Source organism: Rattus rattus, chromosome 2 (genome assembly GCF_011064425.1).
Source record: "Rattus rattus isolate New Zealand chromosome 2, Rrattus_CSIRO_v1, whole genome shotgun sequence".
NCBI lineage: Eukaryota > Metazoa > Chordata > Mammalia > Rodentia > Muridae > Rattus > Rattus rattus.
The window spans coordinates 81,690,481-81,716,327 of record NC_046155.1 but is presented as its reverse complement, the minus strand read 5'-3'; the positions used below and the strand labels follow the sequence as shown (position 1 = coordinate 81,716,327).

Below are 25,847 nucleotides of genomic sequence, written 5' to 3'. Positions count from 1 at the left end.
CACCAGCTGCTCTTCCAGAGGTCCTGAGTTCAATTCCCAGCAACCACACGGTGGCTCACAACCATCTGTAATGAGTTCTGATGCCCTCTTCTGGCCTGCAGGTAGAGCATTCATATACATAAAATAAATGAATAAATCTTTTTTTAAAAACTTAACTCATAATGTTCCTGTGTCATTGGGAAGAGAGCCCCCACCAGCCAGTAGATCTACCATCACCTTGGCTTGCCTTCCTGACCTCTAGAACTATAAGAAGCACAGACTTGTTGTTTTTAGGCTTTGGGGCCAGCCATCTTGTAGAGCCAATGCCCTGGAAACAGTTCTGCCACACATCCTTTGGGTCTATCTGAGTACCTTCAGTAATGGAGAACTCAACACTTTTTAGGGGATTGTAATTATTTTAGAAAACCAAATTCATTAGAGATTTTTTTTTTTTTGCCCAATGAAGTGTTAGAATTTCACTTCATGTACTTTTATCACCACCACCACCACCCCCTGCGCCCAGGAGCTTGTGTTGGAAACCAGACCATGGTGGGCTAGTCTGATCAGGAATCCACACTGGAGGTCAAGCTTCTTTGAGTTGTAGTTCAAGTGTAACTAATCACCAGGCTGAATAATGTCCTCAGGCCTCTCTGTGTTGTAGTTTCTTTGGAACAGGAGATGGTAGCAGTGTTTTCTGGCACATAGCACCAGGCATGCAACACACAAGGCTCAAAGCATGCTAACCTCTGTCATCATTCCCTTCCAGATCTGGACCATCTAGATCCCCTTTCTGCCTCTCCAACAACATAGTTTTCTCTTACTTGTCTAGAGGGTCTTAAGCTTTCAACATTAGACCCAGCAAACCTAAGACCAGAGCAGTGGAGCCGTAGTGCCACACTGACAGGTCAGACCATTGTTATTTGAGTCCAGGCCTAATCTTACAAAGCCCTGCTCTTCTCCTGCCCAAGGCCTCAGGAGGCTGCTGCAGTCGAGGTCCTAACTGTAAGGGAGTGCCAGTACTCTGCAGTCAGGATAAATGCTACTTTACTGTGTTTGTTTTGTTTTGTGGTTTTTTGATACAAGGTAGCCAGCCCTGGCTGGGCTGGAACTCACTTTGTAGACCAAGCTGGTCATGGACCCGCCTCTGCTTCCGATTCACTTCTGCTTCCAAAGGGAAAGGTTAAAGGTACACGCTGCCATGCTCAGCTTATGCCATATTTTGAGACCCAGTTAATGCCAAACCTAACCCCCCCACCAGTGAACAAGAGAGTACAATCTTACAGACAGGATCACCTGACACTGAGATTGAATGAATTAAGTGAGGTGGGATCCTGTCTTTATCTGATACCCTCTTATGTTCTGTATCTCGATGCCCAGCATATCCTGGCCCTTTGTTCCTGTTCCTTTGAAGTACTTACTTGGGAAGATGCAAACTCCAGTTTCTGCAAGCCTGCCAAGTAGCGGTTCCTCATCAGGTCCACCTCATGTCTCTTGCTATTCAGGAGCGTCTTGAAGGTTAGAATCAATTCAAGGTAGGAGGTGGGGGTCACATAGTTGTGTCTGAGAAGTGTGTTGTAGTAATCAACTGAGAGCTTTTTCGCGCTCTCCTGAAAGTACTTGCACATGGAGACGACCCTGCCAAGGAAGTCAGAGCAGTTGTTTGGGAACTTGCTTTCCAAAGAAGAGACCTAGCAGTGTTTTGGTAAGGGACACCAGGACACCAGAGGTACACACAGTGACTGGCCCGCTAGAACCTAATGGGTGAACAGAGCCAAAGGGAGAGGGATGACCTCTGACTCTTTTATGAATCTCTAGGGTTTATGCAATACTCATCAATTTTTGGCAGTTTGGAGAAGCTTCGGGAGTGTAGAGTACTTTTTAATTGCATTTTATTTATTTTCCATGTGTCTTTGTGTACATATGCATGCATGCACTTATCGTAGCATGCATATGGAGGTCAGAAGACAACTTGCAGGGGTTGATTTGCTCTTTCCACCATGTAGGTTCTGGGGGCCCCAGAGGTGTCTGGGATTTCAGCTTGGAGTACTTGAGGTGTTGAAATGAAGCTAAAGCTTACTCTGCCCGAATGTTGTCATCAAGCTGCACGTCCTCCAGGAACTTGTTGGCCACCAACTCTAAGGCATCGGTTGGCCAGGACTGGAACCAGTCAATTGTGCAGCAGTTGATAAGTGAAGGGAACATTCTCAGGCGGGTCCTGAAGGCATCCCCAATCGGACTCATGGCTAGGGAAGAATAGGCTCTGTTAGTTCCCTTCCCAAAAGCTTGGAGAAGCAAAGAGAAGGTAAAAGTTTGCAAGGGACAGGCAATGCCTCCGGCTGGTAAGTAGGGATTAGATAATAGCCATGATGAGAGCCTTGGGAACAGAGGAATCGGGGGACATTTATATGATGGGATCTCATCGCATTCTGACAGTCTGTTTCATTCATCTCCTTTGTGCACTATTATGCCTTTAGGTCCCTAAGTGGGAATAGAGCCCTCTGCTCCATTTGTCCTATTGCTGCTTTAATACAAGGCAGCTATATCTACAGACCCACAGAAGTTGTCTATGGCTTGTTTCTGACCCCATCTCTGTCCAGCCACAGAGATCTTGGTTCCACACCTCAGATTCCGTTCACTGTTTGTTTAGTGTTTGGAGGGGCAGGATGCACAGGTGAAGTGCAGCTGGAGGTCCATGACAAGAGTCTGGCTTGACATGAGGGTAGAGGATGCAGGGCTAGTTTGGTGCATGGCCTTATAAGACACAGGCAAGAAAGACTTGTCCTTTGATTCTCATTCTAATCGAAAGCGATGATTTTAATTTGTGTGTACATGTACACACGCACACACACACACACACACACACACACACACACACACACACCATTATCAGTCTTATCTGCAATACAGTAAAAAAAAAGCCACTCTGGATTAATGGATCTGAAAAGTCTATGATTAACAAGAACAGAAATGGGGAAGGTGCAGAGGTGAGATCTGAGACAACAGTGGCTGAGAATGAAGGCAGCGCGGACAGAGAAAGGTGAGTATAAGAGGACGTTAAGCACATCCTCTGGCTTTGTGGATAGTCTGGCCATTTCATTCATGGAGAACACTGGTGTTCTGTACCTGATAATATGCTAAGCTCTGATCTTTCTTGAAGAAGAAGACAAAGAACTGAAGAGATAGGAACAGGTTCAACACAGTCTGTTTGAATGAAGATTGAGGAAAATTACCAGAGGAAGTCCAGATTGTGACTAGGCCTTGCTTAGATCAGTTTTGGGGTCAGTAAAAGAATCTGACTTTGAGAAATTGAGAAGACCCTAATGACTGCAGAGGACCAAGAACAGATGGAATTTAACTGCTCTTACCAAGAACAATGTGAAGGTTCTTTCTCACTCTCTCGATGAAGAAGTTGTACATGGACAGGGGAGTGACTTCAATCTTCTCTCCTCCCGTCCTGGCTGCTGTCTGCATCTTTTCCACAAGGTCAGCCTTCTCATCAGCTGGGAAGATATTGGGCACATCACCTGTGTTCAGGAGCATGTTGATGTCTTCCACAAACGACTCGTCCTTGATCTGGTTATCCGCGAAGAGGAACACGGTGCTCTTGGTGGCCACTCCTGACTGCAACATTATCTTTTTCAGGTCCTCTCTCCAGTCATTGCCGGTATAATTCTTTGTGATTTCAATCTGGTACAACTCATAGGAGTTCATGAACGTGGACAGCTTGGTGGCGCTCTGCCGCCCACTGCCCCCAATGCCCACCAGGAGCAGGTGGCCTTTGTTCTGCTTTAGGACTCTGCAGATCCTGGAGATGTGCTCAATGGCAAACTTGAACATGACCAAAGACATGGGAGCCTTGCTGACACTGTTGAACTCATCCAGATAGTACTCCATCACCACCGTGAGGTTTCTCAGGTCAACGATCTCGTCATAGACTTTATGGTCACTTTCTGGCTTCAAAAAATCCCCAAAGAAGAGGCTACGGATGTTTTCATCAGTTATTTTGCCAGTGGGTGACAGGTGGATGAGCACCTGTGGGAAGAATAAGTGCTTTTAACTCCTGAGCCAACTCCTCATCCCTGACTACAGTGTTTTTGTCTGTTTATTTTTAAGGCAGGGTCTTGCTGGGTAACCCTGGCTGGCCTGGAAGTAACTATGTAGGTTAGGCTGTCTGGGAACTCACAGAGATCCTCCTGGAATTAAAGGAGTATGCCACCAAGCTCAGAATCACATGCACATAACAAAAGGGAAAAAAAATGAAAAGAAAAGAAAAAAGAAAAAAGAAGATTTCTGTGAGGTCAAAGCCAGCCTGGTCTACAAAGTGAGCTCTAGGCTAGTCAGGACCACTCTGTGAAACTCTGTCTCAAAAACAAACAAAAAACAAAAAAACCTCAACAAAACAAAAGGAAGACCAAGCTGCTCCTCTGCTGCATATGTGCAGGGGCCTAGGTCCAGCCTGAGCTTGCTCTTTGGTTGGTGGTTCAATCTCTGGGAGCCCCCGAGGGTCCAGGTTAGTTGACTCTGTTGGTCCTCCTGTGGAGTCCCTGTCCTCTTCAGGTCCCTCAATCTGTATCCCAACTCTTCATAAGACTCCTCAAGCTCCATCTACTGTTTGGGTATGAGTCTCTACAACTCTCTCCACTGGCTGGCTGTTGGATGGGGCCTCTCAAAGGGTGTCTCCAAGCATAATGGAGTATTATTAATAGTGTTGGGGATTACTTCTTGCCCATGGGATGGGTCTCAATTTGAGGCAGTCATTAGTTGGCCATTCCCTCAGGCTATGCTCTCTCTTTGCCCCTACACATCTTGTAGGCAGGACACATTTTAGGTCAATGTGGGTGGGTTGCTGTCCTTATCCTCCCACTGGGAGTCCTGCCTGGCTACAGAAGTAGCCACTTCAGGATCCATTTCCCCCACTACTAGGATTCTCAGCTTGAATGTCCCCCAAACAAATGAAGCAGGGGCCGTCCCTGAGCCTGTTTCCTATCTGCCTGCTTGTGGATCCTACCCCCCTAAATGGACAACCTTGTTTTGACTCAGTGGGAGAGAATGTGCCTAGTCCTGCCCAACTTAATGTGTGGGATGGGGATGGGGGGTAAATGGGGGAGGTAGAGGATGGGATGGGGGGTGTAAGAAGGTTGACACCAGAGGAGGATAGGGGGAGAACTTATATGAAGGGGTACTGGGATGAGAGGAAGGGCTGATATTGAGTTGTAAAGTGAATAATAAACAAACAAACAAACAAACAAAATGATTTACAAAAGGAAACAAAATAGACTAATAACAAAGGAGTGCTAGGATACATACTGGCACTGTAACAGAGGGGAGAAGATCGGCATAGCCCTTGCACAAGGATGGTGTGCGGGTTTGTGGGTGCTTCCCAGTATTATCTTTAAAATTACTCGGTCCTGTGAAGAAGTAACTCGTTTAAAAAAAACAAATAAAAGAAATTTTTTAAAGAAGAAAAAGATGTGGGAGCCAAGTGTAGTGGTGTACACCAAGGACTCAGGGTCAGGAGGCTCACATGTTTTAGCCTGGCAAGACTCTGTTTTAGAAAAGCAAACAAACAAGAAAACAAGCCAAGGACAACAAAAGGAGGAGGAGGGGCAGGGCAATTTGTTATCCCCTAAGTCGCTAAATATTGATGGTTAGCTCTTAAGGTCACACGGAAGACAGTGTATGGATGGCATTAATTCCCCATGGTTGGTCCTGTACTAAACAGAGGCATGGGCAATATCCCTGCTCTCTACCCTGTGTAGAGTAGGATGCTTAGCTGTTTCCTCTTCCTGATATGAGGACCTGTTAGTTTCTCTGCTTTCGGCCTCCAGATGAAGCAAAAAGACAATTTTCCCTACAGAAACATAGCTGTATTGGTGAAGCAAATTAAAATGCTAACATATAGGTTTAAGATCACTTTCAAAGTAGGCAAAAGAAAATGTCACTACTACACTTTTTATTAAATGTTTTTTGCCTGAATTTTACCAGGGTCTTGATTAAATTATAAAAATTTATGTTTTCCTCCCCAAATCCAAATGAATTGGCCTTAGGATTTATTTTAAATTAGTTTTATTTTTGTTTTTAATTATGTTTAGGTGTGTCCATGTGTGAGTGTGTGCATGTACATGTAAGTGCTTATGTGTGTGGGCATTGGCTCCCCTGGAGCTTTTGTTAGGGGTAATTGTGAGCTCCTTGATGTGGGTTCAAGGAATCAAACCTGGGTCCTTTGCAAGGGCAACGTTTTCTTTTACTCACTGAGCTATGTTTCCAGTCCCTTAAATTAATTTGAAATAAATAACCTCATATTAACCATTTTGAGTATACTGAAACTTGTGTTGCCACAGAAGTGGAGCAAAATTGGGCCAAGTAAAATGTCAACAAATCAGCTGACAAATGCATGTGCCATTTGCCATGATCCACAGAGAAGAGTGGTGGTGGATGGGGGGAGTAAAATCTACCGTCTGAATCTAATGTGGGCCCATTTCTCAGGCTAGATGAGTCTAGAATAAGGCTTACCTTCTCCACAGTCTGCTTGAAGCAATTGGAAGTGGTTTCCTTCACCAAGTTGAAGAAAGTCTGCCTGTCATCATTGTCAATCAGGCGGTCATAAAAGACTCGGTAAACTTCATGGATCCAAAGCCGGATAAATTTTTCCAAATCCTAAAGGCCAGAGTCAGTCATTTGAATGCATTAAGGATGGTACTTGTGGTGATGGTTCTCACAAAGTCTCTAAATCTTGGGGTCGATGTGAGCTATAAATTAAACAATGGATAGAAAGTACTATGCCATGCCCACCACAGAGAATAGAGTCTGTGGTTAGTAAAAGCCTATTATACTAGGTACACTAGCAGTACAGCTCCAGGAATATTGCCAAAAGATCTTCAAGACAGAAACAGAAACAACTGACCTGTAGGTGGGTGTGGGGGCACAGCAGCACTCCCTGGATCACCCGTGAGAAATCCCGAAGGTTAAAGACATAATGTGATTTGGAGGGAGTTGGCAAGAAGTTCTCCACTGCAGCTCTGTAAATGATCTGGGTTGCTTGGACCAGCATCCTCCCATACCTCAGGAGGCAAAGGGAGGCAGATCAGTCACACCGTCAAGCAGAAATGAGGACCACCCCCAGGTCAATAAGCAGGAAGCTACAGGAACTTCTTACCGTAAGAACATGACATCAAACCCTTTCCCAAAATGCCAGTCAGCGATAGAACTGAAAATTTTGGTTAAGATTTCATCCTCAAAGGCATTGATGGAAAGGAGATTTAGATGGCGAGTGAACCGTCCTGGAAACACAAACACGTGAGTTTGCACACACGCTTTCCAGACCTAGTGACCCTGGGAAGGAGCAGAGTCAATATCCCTCTGCTCTCAAGCTCTACAGTTCTGCCATCCAACATTCAGCCTCCAGCCACAGTATTTACACTGAATATGAGCTATGACATCAAGAATGGGACTCCTCAGTTTCACTGACCACAAAAGATGTGTCCAGTAGCCACACGTGGCTTGCTCAGTGCACACACAGACAAATCCCTGATCTGCAGAAGGGATGCTAACTCTGCCTCCTCTGGCACATGAGGTTGCTTTATTTTTAAGATTTCACTCTTCTTTATTTACTTAGAAATGTGTTTTACTTATTTTAATTCTATGAATGAGAGTGTGTATCAGGGCATTATGTAGTGGCCTGCAGACCGAGGGCACAGGATCCCTACAAACCAGAGTTAAAGAGGGTCGTGAGCAATCACATGGGTACTGGGAATCAAAGCCAGATCCTTTGAAAGATCAGTGATCTTACTTTTTAATTATGTATGTCCATGTGCATCTGTGTATGGCTTTGTGCATGCATGGATACCAGTGACTAAGGACTCCAGAACAGGGTATTGGATCCCCTGGAGCTGTAGTTAGTACAAGCAGTTGTGAACTGCCCAACAAGGGTGCTGGGACTTGAACTCAGGATCTCTGTAAGAACAATGTATCCTCTTAATTAAGTATCTTTTTCCTTTCAGCCCCACAACATTATTTTTAAAAACTAAAGGAAATACTTGATTACTGTATAATGGGCAAAAACATTATTATTATTATTATTATTATTATTATTATTATTATTATTATTATTATTTAAGAAAGCATCTCCTTCGCTGACTTCTCTCTCCATTCCCAAGATAACCACTATTTACTAACCCGCCCTTCTCAGGCCTGAGTCCCTTCACTTCCTCCTGCTTTCATTTGCATGTGCAGACAGTTTTCAGGTCCTGTAGCTGTCTGGGGTTTGTTGCTAATCATTAGCATTTTGAGAATTGGGGCTCTGTAAATTAGACTCACTATAACTATTGTTTAGTAAGTTTTTGGAGTTCTGTTCTCTGGTTGTCTGCATTTGTACATGGATTTGGGGAGAAGCAAAACCTGTAGTGCTGTGGCGCTGCCATTGCCCCAAATTCCTCCTCAGCTTTTCACATACTTACAGCAATACACATGTAAAGTATGTAGTTTCTGTGTATGCCTACACACATGTAATTATATGTATGCGATTGTACATATAAATATGCATATATAGGGGCTCGAGTATTCATTCAGTGGCTAAGAGCACTGGCTTTTCTTCCAAGGAACCTACATTCTATTCCCAGCACCCACATTGGGCTCACAACTATCTGTAACTCCAGTCTCAGGGGATCCAATACCCTTTTCTGGACTCAACAGGCACTGTCTGCACATGTCACACAGGCATACATGTAGACAAAACACCCACACATATAAGAATAAACAATAAAATGTTAAAGCACACACATATATTCTTGTTAAAAAAGTAACAGTAGACTAATTTTTTGTGTGTGTGCCTCTATGTGTTTGTTATGTATGTGTTCATATATGTGGGCATGTTTGTTTGGCATGTGTGTGTTCATGCATGGATGCATGGATGCCTACATATGTGTATATAGGTGTGTGTCTGTGTGTTTGGTATTCATGTATTCATGTGTGAGTATGTATATGTGTGTTATTTGTGTGTAAACCAGAGGTTAATGTTGAGCACCTTTTCTATTTCTACCTGTATGTGTGTGTATAATGTATGTACTTGTACATAGAGATGTGTACATATATATGTGTATATGTATACATGTGGAGGTAGACTTATATTTTCTACACTGTTGCTCTGTAGCCATTGATAGGCATGTGATTTTGAGAACACCATTCAGATTTGATGAAAAATAGTATTTAACATATAATCATGCTCTCTCTGTGTTAGGCAAACAGGCTACTGCCATCAATTGCTGTGCTCCCAATAACCATAACACACTGCCTTGAGCTTCAGTTTCTCCATCTGAATGCTAATAACTGTCCGTTATAAGCTAGGTTATTGGTTCCCCACTGAATACAATTTCACTAAGAATCAACATTAGGGACAAGGAGATGGCTCAGTGGTTAAGGGTACTTACCTTGAGGAAGACTCAGTTTTGGTCTCTAGCACCCAGATGGAGACTTACAACTGTCTCTAGGTCCAGGGGATCTGGGATTCTCTTCCTGCCTCCACAGGCACCAGAAATACACACGGTGCACATATAAACATACATCTAACAAAACACTCATACACATACAATTAAAAGAAATCTTTCTAAAACCATCAGCCTCAAATTCAATCATTCCCTGACAGTGATGGATTACAATAGAAACAAGATTGTTCTTGCCAACCATGAAGGTGACTCAGCATTCTCTCTCACAGCTAACAGGAGTGACTCGGCTTTTTTATCATGTGACAACCCTAGATTCTTTTCATTTTTCCAGACTTCTGGATAGAAATTAAGAAATTGACTCATCAGATCATCTTAACTTCTTGAGATGACCCACTCCAGAGCAGACCCCACAAACCCACTTAACTGCCTCAGCTTGGCATTTCCTGAGCATCTGTAGAACGTGGATGCTCTCACTGGAGCCATTGCCATGCTTGATCCCGTTACCACACACATTCCTGGCAATTGCAAGTGCTAGATTCTATACTAGAAACTTTTCAGAGATCCTATTTGTGACTGAACTTGAACTGCCCATTGCTGTGGGTTCTAGAAACGTTCCTGTTTGAAAATAGAAATATAACAAGCTCCCTATGGAGTCGAGGTACCTTAGACTTTGTTGGGCTCAGACCCGAGGCAAATGCAACCCTGTAGCTCCTCCCTTCACGTGGTACCCCCTTTTGATGAGTAGACAAGACTCTTTACAGACTCTTGTCATCTTCCCACCACACTACACACAACTTCCAACATCTGGAGCTAACTCAAACCTTCCAGCTCTCACGAAGGCACATAATCTACAATCTCTCCTGTTGAGCCAAACCAATTCATCCATGATCCCCAGCTCTGCAGGGAAACAGAGAGAAATAAACCCTCTTCCTAGACATACCAGTGATGTCATTCCTTCCTCCACCAGGGGGACCCATGGCAGTCACAAGCAGAACATCCACAATGTCCAGCCTGTTTGTGTCTTTCTTGTCAAACCAGTAGCCGTGGTCAATCCATTGCCGCAGCAGCTCAATGGGGGGCTGGGCTCCATACACCTCTTTGGCTGGCATGTTAAGGTCATCTGTAGAAAGAAGCCACAGTCACACACACTGTGAGTCTATGGGATCCTTTGGTTTTACAAGGGTCACCAATGACTGTAACCTCCATGAGAAAATCTGTTTCTGGTGACCCTGCTCCTATTCAAGACCCAGTCAGTAGACAGACATCCTGACCAGATGGGAAAGGGTTTTCTTGGGTTTAGAGTTTGCTATCTTCTTGAAATCTCTGTCCATCATGGCTATACTATACACGGAGTGACATCAACAAGCAAGCATTTAACTTTCTCCCATTTTTCTTAGTCACATTCACTGTCTACAATACCACAGACATTGCTAAGCATACAACAGTAAGGTGCCTGCCAAAAGTTTTTTGGTTTGTTGAGCTTTCAGTCTTGAGAGAGAGTCTCACTGTATTGCCCATGCTTATCTCAAACACTATAGACATGGTGCCTGCCAGCCAACATATTTTCAGTGGTGATGGGGATTGAACCCAGAGCCTCCCTACATGCTAAGCAAATGCTGTACTACTGAGTAAGAACCCCTCCTTCTGAGGAGCCTTAAATCAATTTGTAATAGCTGAACTCTGGTGGGAGCAAGGCTTTGAACTTGGGTCTTTCATGAGCAAACTCAAAATGTCAAGAGGGGGTTACAGGTTCTTTTAATTACAAGAACATGTTCTGCCTGCAACCCATTGCACAGTTGGGCACATAGGAGACACTGAATTCGGTGAAAGGGCTCTTTGTTTTATTTTCCAACAAATATTAATAGACTGATCAGTTTGTGTCAGTTAACATTTCAGGAACTTTAGACAAATTAACTGATTTAATGTAAATATGTTCGAGATTAAGGGACCAACCCTGAGATCAGGGAGGCTGACTCAAACTATACCTAGGGTTGAAAATTGATATAGAACCCAGTTTGGTTTAGTGTAAGGTTTCAACTGGCTTTGGGTATATCATAAAAATTGTGGGAGACCTGGATGAAGGGAAAGTAGAAAGGGTAGAAAATAAAGGAAAGATAAAATGGATAAGATTCCTGCCTTTCAAGAGATGATGAACATGTGTAAGGATATAAATATAACCATGAAATTTATATTATTAATACATGAGCTTAAAATACAGGGCACAAGATGATCTGAGACAGTGGGGGCGTTAGGAGTACCTCCTGGGTCAGCAGCCAGCCTAGGACATCCATATGATGATGATGAATCTCATGTGGGTATGAGGCCCAAAGGGGAAAAAAAAAAAAAGAGGAAGTGCTTTGTACAAAAGTGAATGTTGACTGTCTATGCTCTTATTTCACCAGCATTTTCTTAGCAGCTATTGGGTTCCTTCGCTTGGTGATGACCCACTTATCTGATATCTCCTAGTGAAAGCTCACTTACCTGATGCAAATGGACACAAACGTTACTTCTGGAAGTGTCAGAGTTTAGCTGCCACCACCACAATCTCCTGGGCATACTGTTCACTACAAAGAAGAAAGAGAAAGCAGAGCAGAGAGGAGGGACAGTAAGGAAGTAAGTAACAAGGGAGGGAGGAAGATGGAGGTGAGAAGAAGCAAAAAACATAGCGGTGGTAGAACTGCTAAGTCACCCACAGAGAGAAACAGAAGCTTTGGCTTACCGCAGTTTGGATACAAGAACTTGGTCTACCCAGACCTAAGCCCATGCCTTACCTACAAACACCACTGCTTTCTTCCCAATGGGAGGCCCAAAAAGGCCTTTCCTTCGACGATCCAGCTTAGACATGATGATATCCTGGGTCTGGTTGGCTGAAGTTCTGGCAGAGAAATTGATGAAGTTGGGCTGGTAGACATTTTTGGGAAGGTGGAGAAGGAAGTTGTTGGTGATGGCTGATTTGCCAGTTCCTGTGGGACCCACGAACAGTATGGGGATCTCGTGGTCCAGGTAGGTTTTTAAGAAGAAGGTCTGCCGGGCAGTCTCCGTCGTGGGAATGATGAGGTCTGATACCTGTCTCACAAAGATACAGGAAAGTCTTGGTCTTGGATCAGGAGTGAATCTTGGGATTCAAAGGATCTGGGCTTAACTGTATCCCATTCTTTGATATCTTTATGACCTTGAGCAAATGCTCAACTTTTCAAGGGACCTCAGTTTCAATTCTGAAATGGGGACAATCATGGCATTTAATACAAAGTTATCAGAGATCAAACGGGACCAACCACATAAAGGTAAGTGATTTGTCCCTGTTTTTAGATGAGGAAGGAGAGGTATAGCAGGTCTTCTTCAATAAGAAGTGGAAAGGCAGGGATTTTGGAGTCCAGCTTGTATGATTCCAAAGTTTACGTTCTTAATACTAAACCACATAAAAACCAATAGTCAAGTTCAGTGCCAAGCTTCTCTCCCTGAGACTTGCTTTTACCCAGTCTGCTTTATCTCAAGCAAGAGCCACCTTCCATGTGCCACCTAGTCTGGCTCAGAAAGTTCAGGTGTGTTGTAGTCAAAGGTTTGGTTTCTAGTGTAGAAATGTTCAGAAGTGAGGATTTTGTGAAGTAATTGGATCCTGAGGGGTTTGGCCCCATCAACAGATTAATCCCTTGATGGGTTCATAGCTCATTGGTTTATTGGAAGTTGGTAGTCACAAGAGAGAAGACACATTGAAGAGGGGTCTTTGGAGCACATTTTTCAGGCCCATATCCTGTCTCTGTTCCCATTTCTTCTTAGAAGTCGTGAGGTGAGTAGGTTTTTCTCTGCTGAGCCCTTCTGTAGTAATGTTATACCTCAATACTAGCTCTGTGACAATGGGGCTAAGTGAGCATAGCATAAAATCCTGAGCAAAGCACATATTTCCTCCTCAGAGTTGACTCTCAGACATTGTGCTGCAATGACACAAAGCTAATGCCAGAAGACTTCTCTTGTCCTTCATTTGCTTTCCCCAACCTTAAGATTCTGGGTCCCAAGACCCACAACCACTGAATCCCTCATTTTTTCCAATATGGGAATTGAATATATTCTCCTGGGCCTCATATCCTAAGTGGATTTAGAGATCCCAATCATAGCTTCTGGAATCCTTATTACTTTAGATAGAATATCTTATCTAAGTTTGAATTCTGAGTCTGAACCCTGTAATAATTTTTGTCACAACTGATCCCTTAATGAGGCAAGGCAAAGGGTAGGAAGGTGTATATTATATGTAGAGGTCTCCTTGTATCATGTCTAGTTTGGAAAAGAGTAATGACCTTGAGCTGCTGTGTTGTATGACATCAGGGAGCAATATTCACACTACAGTTTGTAAATGTTGCTCCCAAAAACCAGACTTGACCTTGACTTGGGTACCACTGAATCTATGCAGCTTGGAAGCCTTTGCAAACAAAAGCTTGGCTTCTTTCAGGAAGTAATTTGGCTAACTGAAAAGAAGCAGATGGGTATGGTCATTAAAGCAGAGAAGAGAACGATCATGTATAGTAAGAAGATTCAGACAAGGATGTCATGCCTGTATTATTCTGAGGTCTTCCCTGTAACCCTTTGAGGCAGAGGATAAAACAGGCTGCAAGCAGGCCAGGATTCTCCATGAAACCCGTGGCCTGTTAGTGATGCTTGAATGCAGGTTCAAGACTCCCAGTTTGCAGCCTAGATCAGGAACTTGAAGCCAGCTGGATTTCACCCAGTGTTATTTTCAGCTACTCAAACGATCGTTTGACAAGAGGAAAATACCCATTGGAGCTGAAAATACACTGGGCTCTTGTCCATGTGGGTTTAGTACACTTTCAAATCCTTGGAATTGAGACTACAGAGCTGTATAAGGACAATTAAAGCTAAGAATCTCAGTGCTGGGTCTTCTTTACAGAGCCCAGCCCTTAGGATGTTTGTCCTCAGAGCAGCACAATCAACCTTGTCTAAAGCATCCTTGTGAGTGTGGCTGTGGTCCCGCAATATCCTCACATTTCCATCTGCCCTCTAAAAGCCCACTTGGAAGATCTGCACAGTCATCTCAGCAGGATGAATAATGTCCACTAGGTTATCCAAATGGAGGCACAAGAGCACTCATCTTGCATATTCTCTGTAGGGCTGAAATACATGTGCATTAACCATTACCCAGGAAATCCATTGATTGGAAGTGCTCTTTCTGAGTTTTGCAGGAGGAAATTTTTAAGGATATAATATGGGTTTCTTAGGTTTAGACAAGGCAGTTATGATGCTATGAATAACAACAATGATGAGAATAACAGCAAACACCTATCTAATTCCTACTATGTGCTACTTGGGTGTATAGACTACCTTCACTCTTGGTGATCATCTTTTTTTTTCCCATCTTACAGTTGGGTAAACTGAGGTGTGGAGCTTGAAGCCTACCTATGCAATGGATCTAGGTCTCTCTAATATTAAACTTTATGGTTTTGAGGGTTTGATTTTTGCAAAACGCATCATGGAAATGCTCATAGGGAGCTGGTTGTTCTTCCATTTGGAAGGGCACTTAGAAAATTCCAGAAACCACAGCATTTCCTTTACCTTTGCGTTGGCAGGGATAGTCTCCTCCTCCTTGGTGATATATTCTGTCCACGCATTCCAGTGTCCACCCCCTTGTTTGAGGAAGTAAAAATCATAGACGCTTCCTGCACCCAAAGAAATAGAACGTGTCATTAGTAAGTTTCACATTTGAGGAATTTGACTGCCCAACTTATAGGCATCTAAAATGTTTAAGTGTCAGTCCCAGCATAATTGTGGTGACACCTGTCAGTGGCACCATAAACTGGAGCAAAAATCTTTATTATCCATATGAAATGATAAGTGAAGATTATGTAAATTCTTCTTGTTTTTAGTCTTTGGGATAGGGACCTGTTCTGTATTGAACTAGGATTCACTATGTAGCAAAACGTAGCTTATGACTCGTTTATTAAAGTACATGCATTTGTTTATGTACTTGGTGGTGGGATGGAGCATGTCACAGCATGTGTGTGGAGGATGGAGGACAATGTCAGTTCTTTCTTTCCACCATGTAAGTCCCAGGGACGGGAGGGGTGGGTGGGGGGAGGGCAAACTCAGGTTGTCAGCCTTGGCAGCATCTGGCCAGCTCCTTAGCTTTAAAGTTGTGAGCCTCTTACCTCAGCCTTCCTAGTGATGGGATCGCACTCTCAATTAAATTATTTCTCTCTCTTTCTACCCCCTCCCACGTGCATGTGTACTTGTTAATGTGACTATGTGCTTGTGTGCAAGCAGGTATGTATGTGTTTATGCACCTATGACTGTGGGGGTCAGACTTGATGTCAGGTGTCTTCCTTGATAGTTCTCCACCTTTGCTTTCATGAGATGGAGTCACTGAACCAGAACTTTATTGACTCCGATAGACTGGCTGGACAATGAACTTCAAGGATCTACCTCTCTCTGTGCCCCTCAGCACCAGGGTTATAGGCACATGTTATTATGGTGGCATTTTATGTAAATTCTGAGGATGCAAACTCAGGCCCTCATGCTTGGGTGGCAGGTATCTTATTGACAGAACCATCTTCACTGTCCCTGAAGCCAAAGTAGCTTTAATAAAAAAGCAACGAATTTTTAAATAACAAAGGAAGTAATAAGTTGTTCTAAATCTCTTGTTATGTAGCGATTTCCTCCCAGATAAAACCTTTATCTTGGAAGGAAGGTCATTAAGAGAGAGGATGTTAAAAGGGGAAGTGAAACATTTCATCCTGCAAACAAGACCCTTCAGCTCAGGAAATAAATTCAATTCAAGGGCTTCAGGAAGTCCCTGAAGCCAACAAGATACTGTGGGTCCCTCCCTTCCCAAGTATATATAAACAGTAAGGTCTGCTGAGAGATACTCTTAGACCAACTGAGCTGCCTGGAAGAGGCTCAGACCAACTGAGGTACCTGGAAGGGACTCTCCAGCCTGTTATACTGTCTGTATGCTGTGCAGTGTGCTACAGGTTTGCAGCATTTTTCAGCTGTCACCCATGTTGGGGTGGGCTTTGGTGATACAGCTGCCCTTTCTGCTCCCAAAAGTTACCCTTATAGTAATTTCTGTTCCTATAAGTGACCCTTTGCTCATATTCCTGCAAGTAACCCCAATGACACTCATTGCTTCATCAATGTGGACTTTTGTGTTATCCTTACTTTGGCCTATCACTGGCTGCCCATATAGAACAAGTAGATGCCTCTGCTCATGTCTCACTAGGAAGAATACCATACAATAATCCCACATGTACAAATAAACTTTTGATGATAGTTTTTCCAGCCCTTTCCCCAGGTGCATTAATATATTAAAAATGTTTTATAAGAATGAAGTCATATGACATAATTTTTAAACACTGATATTCAATTTAGCTATGTGTAGTGGGAAAGCCTGAATTTCTGGTGTTCATAAAACTATGACAGACAGATTGCAATTTTGAGGCAAGCCTGGGATACATATAAGATGCTGTCTCTAACAAAAAAAATTTAATTTTTCTTAGTTGTAGCAGAAGAGGATTGTGAAGCAGAAGGATCTCTTGAACTTCAGATACTCATTACTTACTGTAAGGATACTGGTTCCACATGAGTGCTGAGTGTGTGGCCCTACATTCATTCACAGGTACGTGAATGCTCTTGTGAGCACAGCTTATAGAGTCAGAGGACCAAGGATATGGGTTTGTCAGATCTCTTCTACATTGCATTTGAGACAGGGTATCTCATTGGTCTAGAACTTCACTAAGTAGTCTAGGCTAGCTCCAGTGAGCTCCTGGAGGTCTTCCTGTCTATGCCTCCCATCTTGACGTCTCTAGGATTACAAGTGTTTGTGACCACACCCAGCTCTTTAATGGGAGAGATTCAAACTCTCATCATTTTACTTAAGAGACAAGCCCTTTACAAATAGCCATCTCTTCAGCCCCCAAGGGCATTTCTTAATTAAAACAAAAATCACACCTATAAGGAGTTCAAAACATACTATGCTTTTAAGTCACTTAATATAACATTCATGATTGTAGTTTACATTGTTGTATTGTTGTTGTAAAATAAAAGTCAAGTATACAAAACAGTAATATTATGAATATTTACAGAATTAAGTATCAATTCTTTCTACAGTATTTGTTGAAGAATATTTTGTTGTGATATCGTCATGTATTAAGGAAGGATGCTTCTGTCATCCTGTGTCACCTTCAACTTAGAAGTAACTTTGGTACAGCATTTTTATTTTTAATTATTTTTTAAAGACATTTTCTCTGTATAGCCCTGGCTGTCCTGGGACTCACTTTGTAGACCAGGCTAGCCTTGAACTCAGAGATCTTCTTGTCTCTGCCTCCTGAGTGCTGAGATCAAAGGCATGTACTACCACCACCTGGCCATGGATGGCATTTTTAGAAAGCAATCTGACACTATATTCACTGGGCTAAAAACTGCTCTCTAAAAAAATACTATTTCTGGAAATTTATCATGAGGAAATAATTTATAGTGGAAGTAATCCATATGTATGGGCATGTGACACCATCTGTGATAGTAAGAAACTAGTTGAGAAGGCCTCTGTTAGGAAACCAGTGAACACTGTGCCTTATAAAATGAAGAGGATGTTTTCAGTCATGATAATGTTATTTGTAAAACCCATGTATTAACACAGAAAAAATTCCTTAAAGAAATAATCACATATGAGAGCAAGGCATGGTAGCTTACCTACTGTCTTGGTCAGGAGATAAGTAGAGCTAGGAAGATAAAGGATTCTTGGCCAGCCTGGGCTATATAGTAAGAACCTATCTCAAAAACAAAACAAACAAAAACAAAAACACCAACAAAAAGGTTTGAGGCTGTAGCTCAGTGACAGACCACTGGCCTAGCATACCCAAAGCTCTAGCTTTGATCGTCCACCCTGACGATGACAACGACGACGACGACGATGACGACAACAACAAATAAATAGAGTTTTTAAATGGACATATACCATTATAGACATTATAGAAAAGGATGATAAGAGATGACAGAGTCACAGGAAAAAGTACATTTTGAAAACTAAAATACCTATTAAAGCAGGTTGATGTAAACAAAAAATACCTTTCCATCATTTTTCTTAGGAAGTTTTTTTTAATAAGAAAATAAGAAATACTAAAAGTATGTATTAGTAACATTTTTTACCCTTCCTTGGTGGGCTAGTTTGTGGTTTCATTCAAGAACATTTAGGCCAAAGAACAAAGATTTAACTAAATGGACCTACCAGCTATGTAATTTGGCCAGCACTACCATTTTGCACATCTGTGCAGTGGATCTGAGTTTAAGATAAGCCTAGAAAATCACTAGGAGAGTGACTAAGCTATCTGTCAAGCATCTGAAAGGCCCTGAAAGGCCCTGAAAGGCACACAGGAAGCTGTCTGCCAACACTGAGTTCCAAACTTCTCCTTAGAATCACTTTTATTTTCTTTGCATTGTGCTGTCAGTCAAACTCTGGTCCAGGGAGGAAGGAGAAGAGAGCAGAAATTGAGGAGGGTAAATGCTCTGCAAACTCTGAACACTTCATCTGCCTCTGACTTCTTCCCCATCTGAAAAATAAAGCGAACGTCTCAGCTGATAAGTAACCTTTCAAAGGTCATGCAATGAAGAGTTGAACAGAGGGAAATGGCAGCATCATCTGGAAAGATAAATCCCTGCCTCACAAACAAGGATCTCACAGACATGGTTCCTAGATCATGAAAAAACAAGAAAGCAGAATCCCACGAAGTCGGAGGTGGATTTCCTGAAGTCTATTCATAGAAATGTAACCCTGGATGCTGGTGACAAGGCTATGAAAGCATTTGAAGGATCTTCGGGTGACTAGAGGGAAGTGAGACTATATGTTTCATAACTGCACTTACACGAAATGCTAAATCCTTGGAGAATAGGTTAGAGGCTGCTTTCCAGTGAGGAGAACAGAGATAAATTGAATATATGGATGAAGGATCTTACAGGGGTGATGGAAACAGCCTAAAATAGGATTATGATGATGGCCTCACTGAGTAAGCTTACTAAAAGTCACTGATTTGTGTAAATAAATGGGTGAATTTCATAGTATTTAAAGTATGACTCAATGGAGTTTTTAAATAAAAAGTACATTTAGCCCTGAGAGGCATACCCCTTTCCGGATAGGTAGGATCTGGCTAGGATCTTCTCAGTTTGCTACTATTTAGTAAAGAACAGGAGAATAAAAGGTTGGTGTCACTGTAAGCAAACATGGGAAGAATCCTAGTAGAATGCCTTTTAAGCAGAAAGTAGATGAGCTGAATGAAGAAAGTATTTGGAAAACATCTTCCAAAGGCCCATGTATTGAAGGCCTTTGCCTATGGCCCTGGTGGAAGTGGATGGAACATTTAGGAGGCAGGATCCAGTAGAAAGAAGCGAGATGATTGGACACAGGTTTATGTACACACCAGCTCTTCTTACTCCTCCTTCTGGCTTATGGGTCACCAGGAGGTGAATGGCTTTCTGTGTCATGTGCTGTCATTGTAACTAATGGGCCAACTCACTATGAGCAGAGACCTCCAAAGCCATGAGCCTCCTTTTATTGTGACCATCTCAGGTGTTCATAATTTCCAGAATGGAAAACAGACCAGAACATAACAAATCAAGTGATTACCGAAGAAAGGAAAGGAAATCTGGGTTCTTCCCAGTAGCTGCTTAAAAACTGCACTCAACATTAAGGAGCTCTCCAGCTGCCTATCAGCTACTGTTCTGGGAGGATGGTGATGTCATCCTCTCCTTTCATTTAGCTGTTTTTCCATAGTGGAGAGGTCAAGAGGGTCACTGAGCACAGTAAAGAAGGGGATGGAGAGAGTCATAACAAATGGCACTTTAAATTCAGAGAGGTGGCCTTCAAACTAAGGAGCCACAGAACCTTTATGCAAAGATTAAACAGAGAGAAAAGTCTGCTTCTCACAGATGGCATTAGTTGATCATATGTTGTCATTGGCTCTCTGCCATCCAACTGGTTCTTAATCTAGAGCATGCAGTACTTTGAATTCATTTTAAAGATATATTATGAGTATTATTGAACCTACTCATAACTTAAAGCAATGGGAAGTTTGAAAACTATCGGGAAGAAAGTAGATATTTATCACGGGGATGAAAGTAAGGTTAGACTTCCTAAAAATTTGCTCACATCAGTGACTTGAGGTTCATTTAAGTTTTACAACAGCTTTTGCTTGCTTATTTCTTTTATGTGATTGTGTGTGTGTGTGTGTGTGTGTGTGTGTGTGTGTGTGTTGTGTACAGATACATATGTGTATGAGGCCCAAAGTTGCTTTGGAAATCAAACTTGATCCCCCTTCTTATTGGTTTTAAGAAAGTTTTCTCAATCAAATGCAAGCTTTCCAATATAGCTAGTCTTGCTAACTAGCTTGCTCTAGGTATTTCCTGTTTCTATCTTCTAAGGCTGGAATTATAGATGAACTACTGCATCCATTAGGTACTTTATATGTGTTCTGGGGACCCAAGGTTTAGCCCTCTTGCATGTGAGACAAACACTGGAAGCACTGAGCCATCTCCCCAGACTACCAAAGTTCTTTCTGAATCAAAGTTATTAAGTAGTTACTACCAAAGATGTATATGAAGAAGTCAGTTAGTAGTGAATGCTGGGAATTCTGGTTTCTCGTGTGCTCTATCAGTTGATAGGACAAAGAAAGAGAAGATGAGGTCACCAGAGTGCACAAGGACATTCTTGAAGAAGTTACCTAGAAAAAGATTGGGAACACTTCATTGCACTGGCCCTATTGCTACAAAGATGAAGGAAAGATGTCATTGCTGAGTGGACCAAGAGTGGGATCAAAGGCAACTTAAGAACCACGTCTGCAGGCACAGAGAGAAAACAGACTGGCCTGGACAGCAAAGGAAAACAGAAGAACATATAGAAGTGCAGAGTAAAGAACAGCATGAGGCCAATCTGAAGGGAAGATCTCTAAAACCTGGTCAGTGTGTGACCGGCTGGCTTCAGGGGACAGTTTGGCATCCTCAGCAAGGTGTGGAAGGCAACTGTTTGAAAAAAATGAAACAGGAACAAAAAAGCACAAGGAGAAAATAGGCTGAGATGAAACAGAAAGATGAGATCAAAGGTGAGATGTTCAGTCTCTTCTGGACAATGGCAATATTATTATACTGTATCTATAGAAAACTATAATGCTATTATACTATATCTTTAGAAAACTATAACAGGAGAATCTCGTGCTCCCTGCCTCCAGCTCACTACTCCCAAACCCCGTGGTAAAGAGAATTCACCGCCGAGACAGGTGGGCACTCCTGAGACTGCAGAGCGGAAGAGACAACCAACACTGCCCACTCCTGCCCACATCCCTGGCCCAAGAGGAAACTGTATACGGCCTCTGGGTTCCCTTGGATAAGGGCACAAGAGCAGGAAATCCGCTGCATCTGAGACACCGCCGGAACCTGAAGGGACCGACCGGATAAACAGTTCTCTGCACCCAAATCCCGTGGGAGGGAGAGCTTAAACCTTCAGAGAGGCAGACACGCCTGGGAAACCAGAAGAGTCTACACTCGACCCACATCTCTGACTCCAGAGGAAAACACAAAACGCCATCTGGAACCCTGGTGCACAGAAGCTCCTGGAAAGGGCGGTTGCTCCTGGTTGCTGCCGTCCGCGGAGAGCTCATAAGCAACACCCCACGAGCAAACTTGAGCCTTGGGACCACAGGTAAGACAAACCTTCCAGCTCCAAGCGACCTGCCTGGTGAACTCAAGACACAGGCCCACAGGAACAGCTGAAGACCTGTAGATAGGAAAAACTACACACCCGAAAGCAGAACACTCTGTCCCCATAACTGGTTGAAAGAAAAGAGGAAAACAGGTCTACAGCACTCCCGACACACAGGCTTATAGGACAGTCTAGCCACTGTCAGAAATAGCAGAACAAAGTAACACTAGAGATAATCTGATGGTGAGAGGCAAGCGCAGGAACCCAAGCAACAGAAACCAAGACTACATGGCATCATCGGAGCCCAATTCTCCCACCAAAGCAAACACTAAATATCCAAACACACCAGAAAAGCAAGATCTAGTTTCAAAATCATATTTGATCATGATGCTGGAGGACTTCAAGAAAGACATGAAGAACTCCCTTAGAGAAACACAGAAAAACATGAATAAACAAGTAGAAGCCTACAGAGAGGAATCACAAAAATCCCTGAAAGAATTCCAGGAAAACATAAATAAACAAGTAGAAGCCTATAGAGAGGAGACACAAAAATCCCTGAAAGAATTCCAGGAAAACACAATCAAACAATTGAAGGAATTAAAAATGGAAATAGAAGCAATCAAGAAAGAACACATGGAAACAACCCTGGATATAGAAAACCAAAAGAAGAGACAAGGAGCTGTAGATACAAGCTTCACCAACAGAATACAAGAGATAGAAGAGAGAATCTCAGGAGCAGAAGATTCCATAGAAATCATCGACTCAACTGTCAAAGATAATGTAAAGCAGAAAAAGCTACTGGTCCAAAACATACAGGAAATCCAGGAATCAATGAGAAGATCAAACCTAAGGATAATAGGTATAGAAGAGAGTGAAGACTCCCAGCTCAAAGGACCAGTAAATATCTTCAACAAAATCGTAGAAGAAAACTTCCCTAACCTAAAGAAAGAGATGCCCATAAACATACAAGAAGCCTACAGAACTCCAAATAGATTTGACCAGAAAAGAAACTCCTCCCGTCACATAATAGTCAAAACACCACATGCACAATAATAAAGAAAGAATATTAAAAGCAGTAAGGGAAAAAGGTCAAGTAACATATAAAGGCAGACATATCAGAATCACACCAGACTTTTCGCCAGAGACTGTGAGAGCCAGAAGATCCTGGACTGATGTCATAGAGACCCTAAGAGAACACAAATGCCAGCCCAGGTTACTGTATCCTGCAAAACTCTCAATCAACATAGATGGAGAAACCAAGATATTCCATGACAAAACCAAATTTACACAATATCTTTCTACAAATCCAGCACTACAAAGGATAATAAATGGTAAAGCCCAACATAAGGAGGCAAGCTACATCCTAGAAAAAGCAAGAAACTAATCGTCTTGGCAACAAAACAAAGGGAAGACAAGCACACAAACATAACCTCACCTCCAAATATGAATATAACAGGAAGCAATACTCACTATTCCTTAATATCTCTCAACATCAATGGCCTCAACTCCCCAATAAAAAGACATAGATTAACAAACTGGATACGCAATGAGGACCCTGCATTCTGCTGCCTACAGGAAACACACCCAAGAGACAAAGACAGACACTACCTCAGAGTGAAAGGCTGAAATCAACTTTCCAAGCTAATGGTCGGAAGAAGCAAGCTGGAGTAGCCATTCTAATATCAAATAAAATCAATTTTCAACTAAAAGTCATCAAAAAGATAAGGAAGGACACTTCATATTCATCAAAGGAAAAATCCACCAAGATGAACTCTCAATCCTAAATATCTATGCCCCAAATACAAGGGCACCTACATATGTAAAAGAAACCTTACTAAAGCTCAAAACACACATTGCACCTCACACAATAATAGTAAGAGATTTCAACACCCCACTCTCATCAATGAACAGATCATGGAAACAGAAATTAAACAGAGACGTAGACAGACTAAGAGAAGTCATGAACCAAATGGACTTAACAGATATTTATAGAACATTCTATCCTAAAGCAAAAGGATATACATTCTTCTCAGCTCCTCATGGTACTTTCTCCAAAACTGACCATATAATTGGTCAAAAAACAGGCCTCAACAGGTACAGAAAGATAGAAATAATCCCATGCGTGCTATCAGACCACCACGGCCTAAAGCTGGTCTTCAATAACAATAAGGGAAGAACGCCCACATATATGTAGAAGTTGAACAATGCTCTACTCAATGATAACCTGGTCAAGGAAGAAATAAAGAAAGAAATTAAAGACTACTTAGAATTTAATGAAAATGAAGGCACAACATACAAAACTTATGGGACACAATGAAAGCTGTGCTAAGAGGAAAACTCATAGCTCTGAGTGCCTGCAGAAAAAAAAACAAAACAGGAGAGAGCATATGTCAGCAGCTTGACAGCACACCTAAAAGCTCTAGAACAAAAAGAAGCAAATACACCCAGGAGGAGTAGAAGACAGGAAATAATCAAACTCAGAGCTGAAATCAGCCAGGTAGAAACAAAAAGGACCATAGAAAGAATCAACAGAACCAAAAGTTGGTTCTTTGAGAAAATCAACAAGATAGATAAACCCTTAGCCAGACTAACGAGAGGACACAGAGAGTGTTTCCAAATTAACAAAATCAGAAATGAAAAGGGAGACATAACATACAGATTCAGAGGAAATTCAAAAAATCATCAGATCTTACTATAAAATATTATATTCAACAAAACTTGAAAATCTGCAGGGAATGGACAACTTCCTAGACAGATACCAGGTATCGAAGTTAAATCAGGAACAGATAAACCAGTTAAACAACCCCATAACTCCTAAGGAAATAGAAGCAGTCATTAAAGGTCTCCCAACCAAAAAGAGCCCAGGTCCAGATGGGTTTAGTGCAGAATTCTATCAGACCTTCATAGAAGACCTCATACCAATATTATCCAAACTATTCCACAAAATTGAAACAGATGGAGCACTACCGAATTCCTTCTATGAAGCCACAATTACTCTTATACCTAAACCACACAAAGACCCAACAAAGAAAGAGAACTTCAGACCAATTTCCCTTATGAATATCGACGCAAAAATACTCAATAAAATTCTGGCAAACCGAATCCAAGAGCACATCAAAACAATCATCCACCATGATCAAGTAGGCTTCATCCCAGGCATGTAGGGATGGTTTAATATACGGAAAACCATCAACGTGATCCATTATATAAACAAACTGAAAGAACAAAACCACATGATCATTTCATTAGACGCTGAGAAAGCATTTGACAAAATTCAACACCCCTTCATGATAAAAGTCCTGGAAAGAATAGGAATTCAAGGACCATACCTAAACATAGTAAAAGCCATATACAGCAAACTAGTTGCTAACATTAAACTAAATGGAGAGAAACTTGAAGCAATCCCACTAAAATCAGGGACTAAACAAGGCTGCCCACTCTCTCCCTACTTATTCAATATAGTTCTTGAAGTTCTAGCCAGAGCAATCAGACAACAAAAGGAAATCAAGGGGATTCAGATGGGTAAAGAAGAAGTCAAAATATCACAATTTGCAGATGATATGATAGTATATATAAGTGATCCCAAAAGTTCCACCAGAGAACTACTAAAGCTGATAAACAACTTCAGCAATGTGGCTGGGTATAAAATTAACTCAAATAAATCAGTAGCCTTCCTCTACACAAAAGAGAAACAAGCCGAGAAAGAAATTAGGGAAACGACACCCTTCATAATAGACCCA

At 42.1% G+C, this 25,847-nt stretch overlaps 1 protein-coding gene across 1 annotated transcript in view; it reads right to left on the bottom strand.

The window, feature by feature from the left end:
• Window positions 1-25,847, bottom strand: part of Dnah3 (dynein axonemal heavy chain 3) — a 169,665-nt gene that overhangs the window by 42,125 nt on the left and 101,693 nt on the right. Inside the window, 9 exon segments of the mRNA XM_032892767.1 lie at window positions 1,398-1,614; window positions 2,057-2,222; window positions 3,345-4,011; window positions 6,493-6,636; window positions 6,884-7,040; window positions 7,136-7,259; window positions 10,360-10,539; window positions 12,191-12,485; window positions 14,982-15,085. Of these exon segments, the coding sequence (XP_032748658.1) occupies window positions 1,398-1,614; window positions 2,057-2,222; window positions 3,345-4,011; window positions 6,493-6,636; window positions 6,884-7,040; window positions 7,136-7,259; window positions 10,360-10,539; window positions 12,191-12,485; window positions 14,982-15,085 (2,054 nt within the window).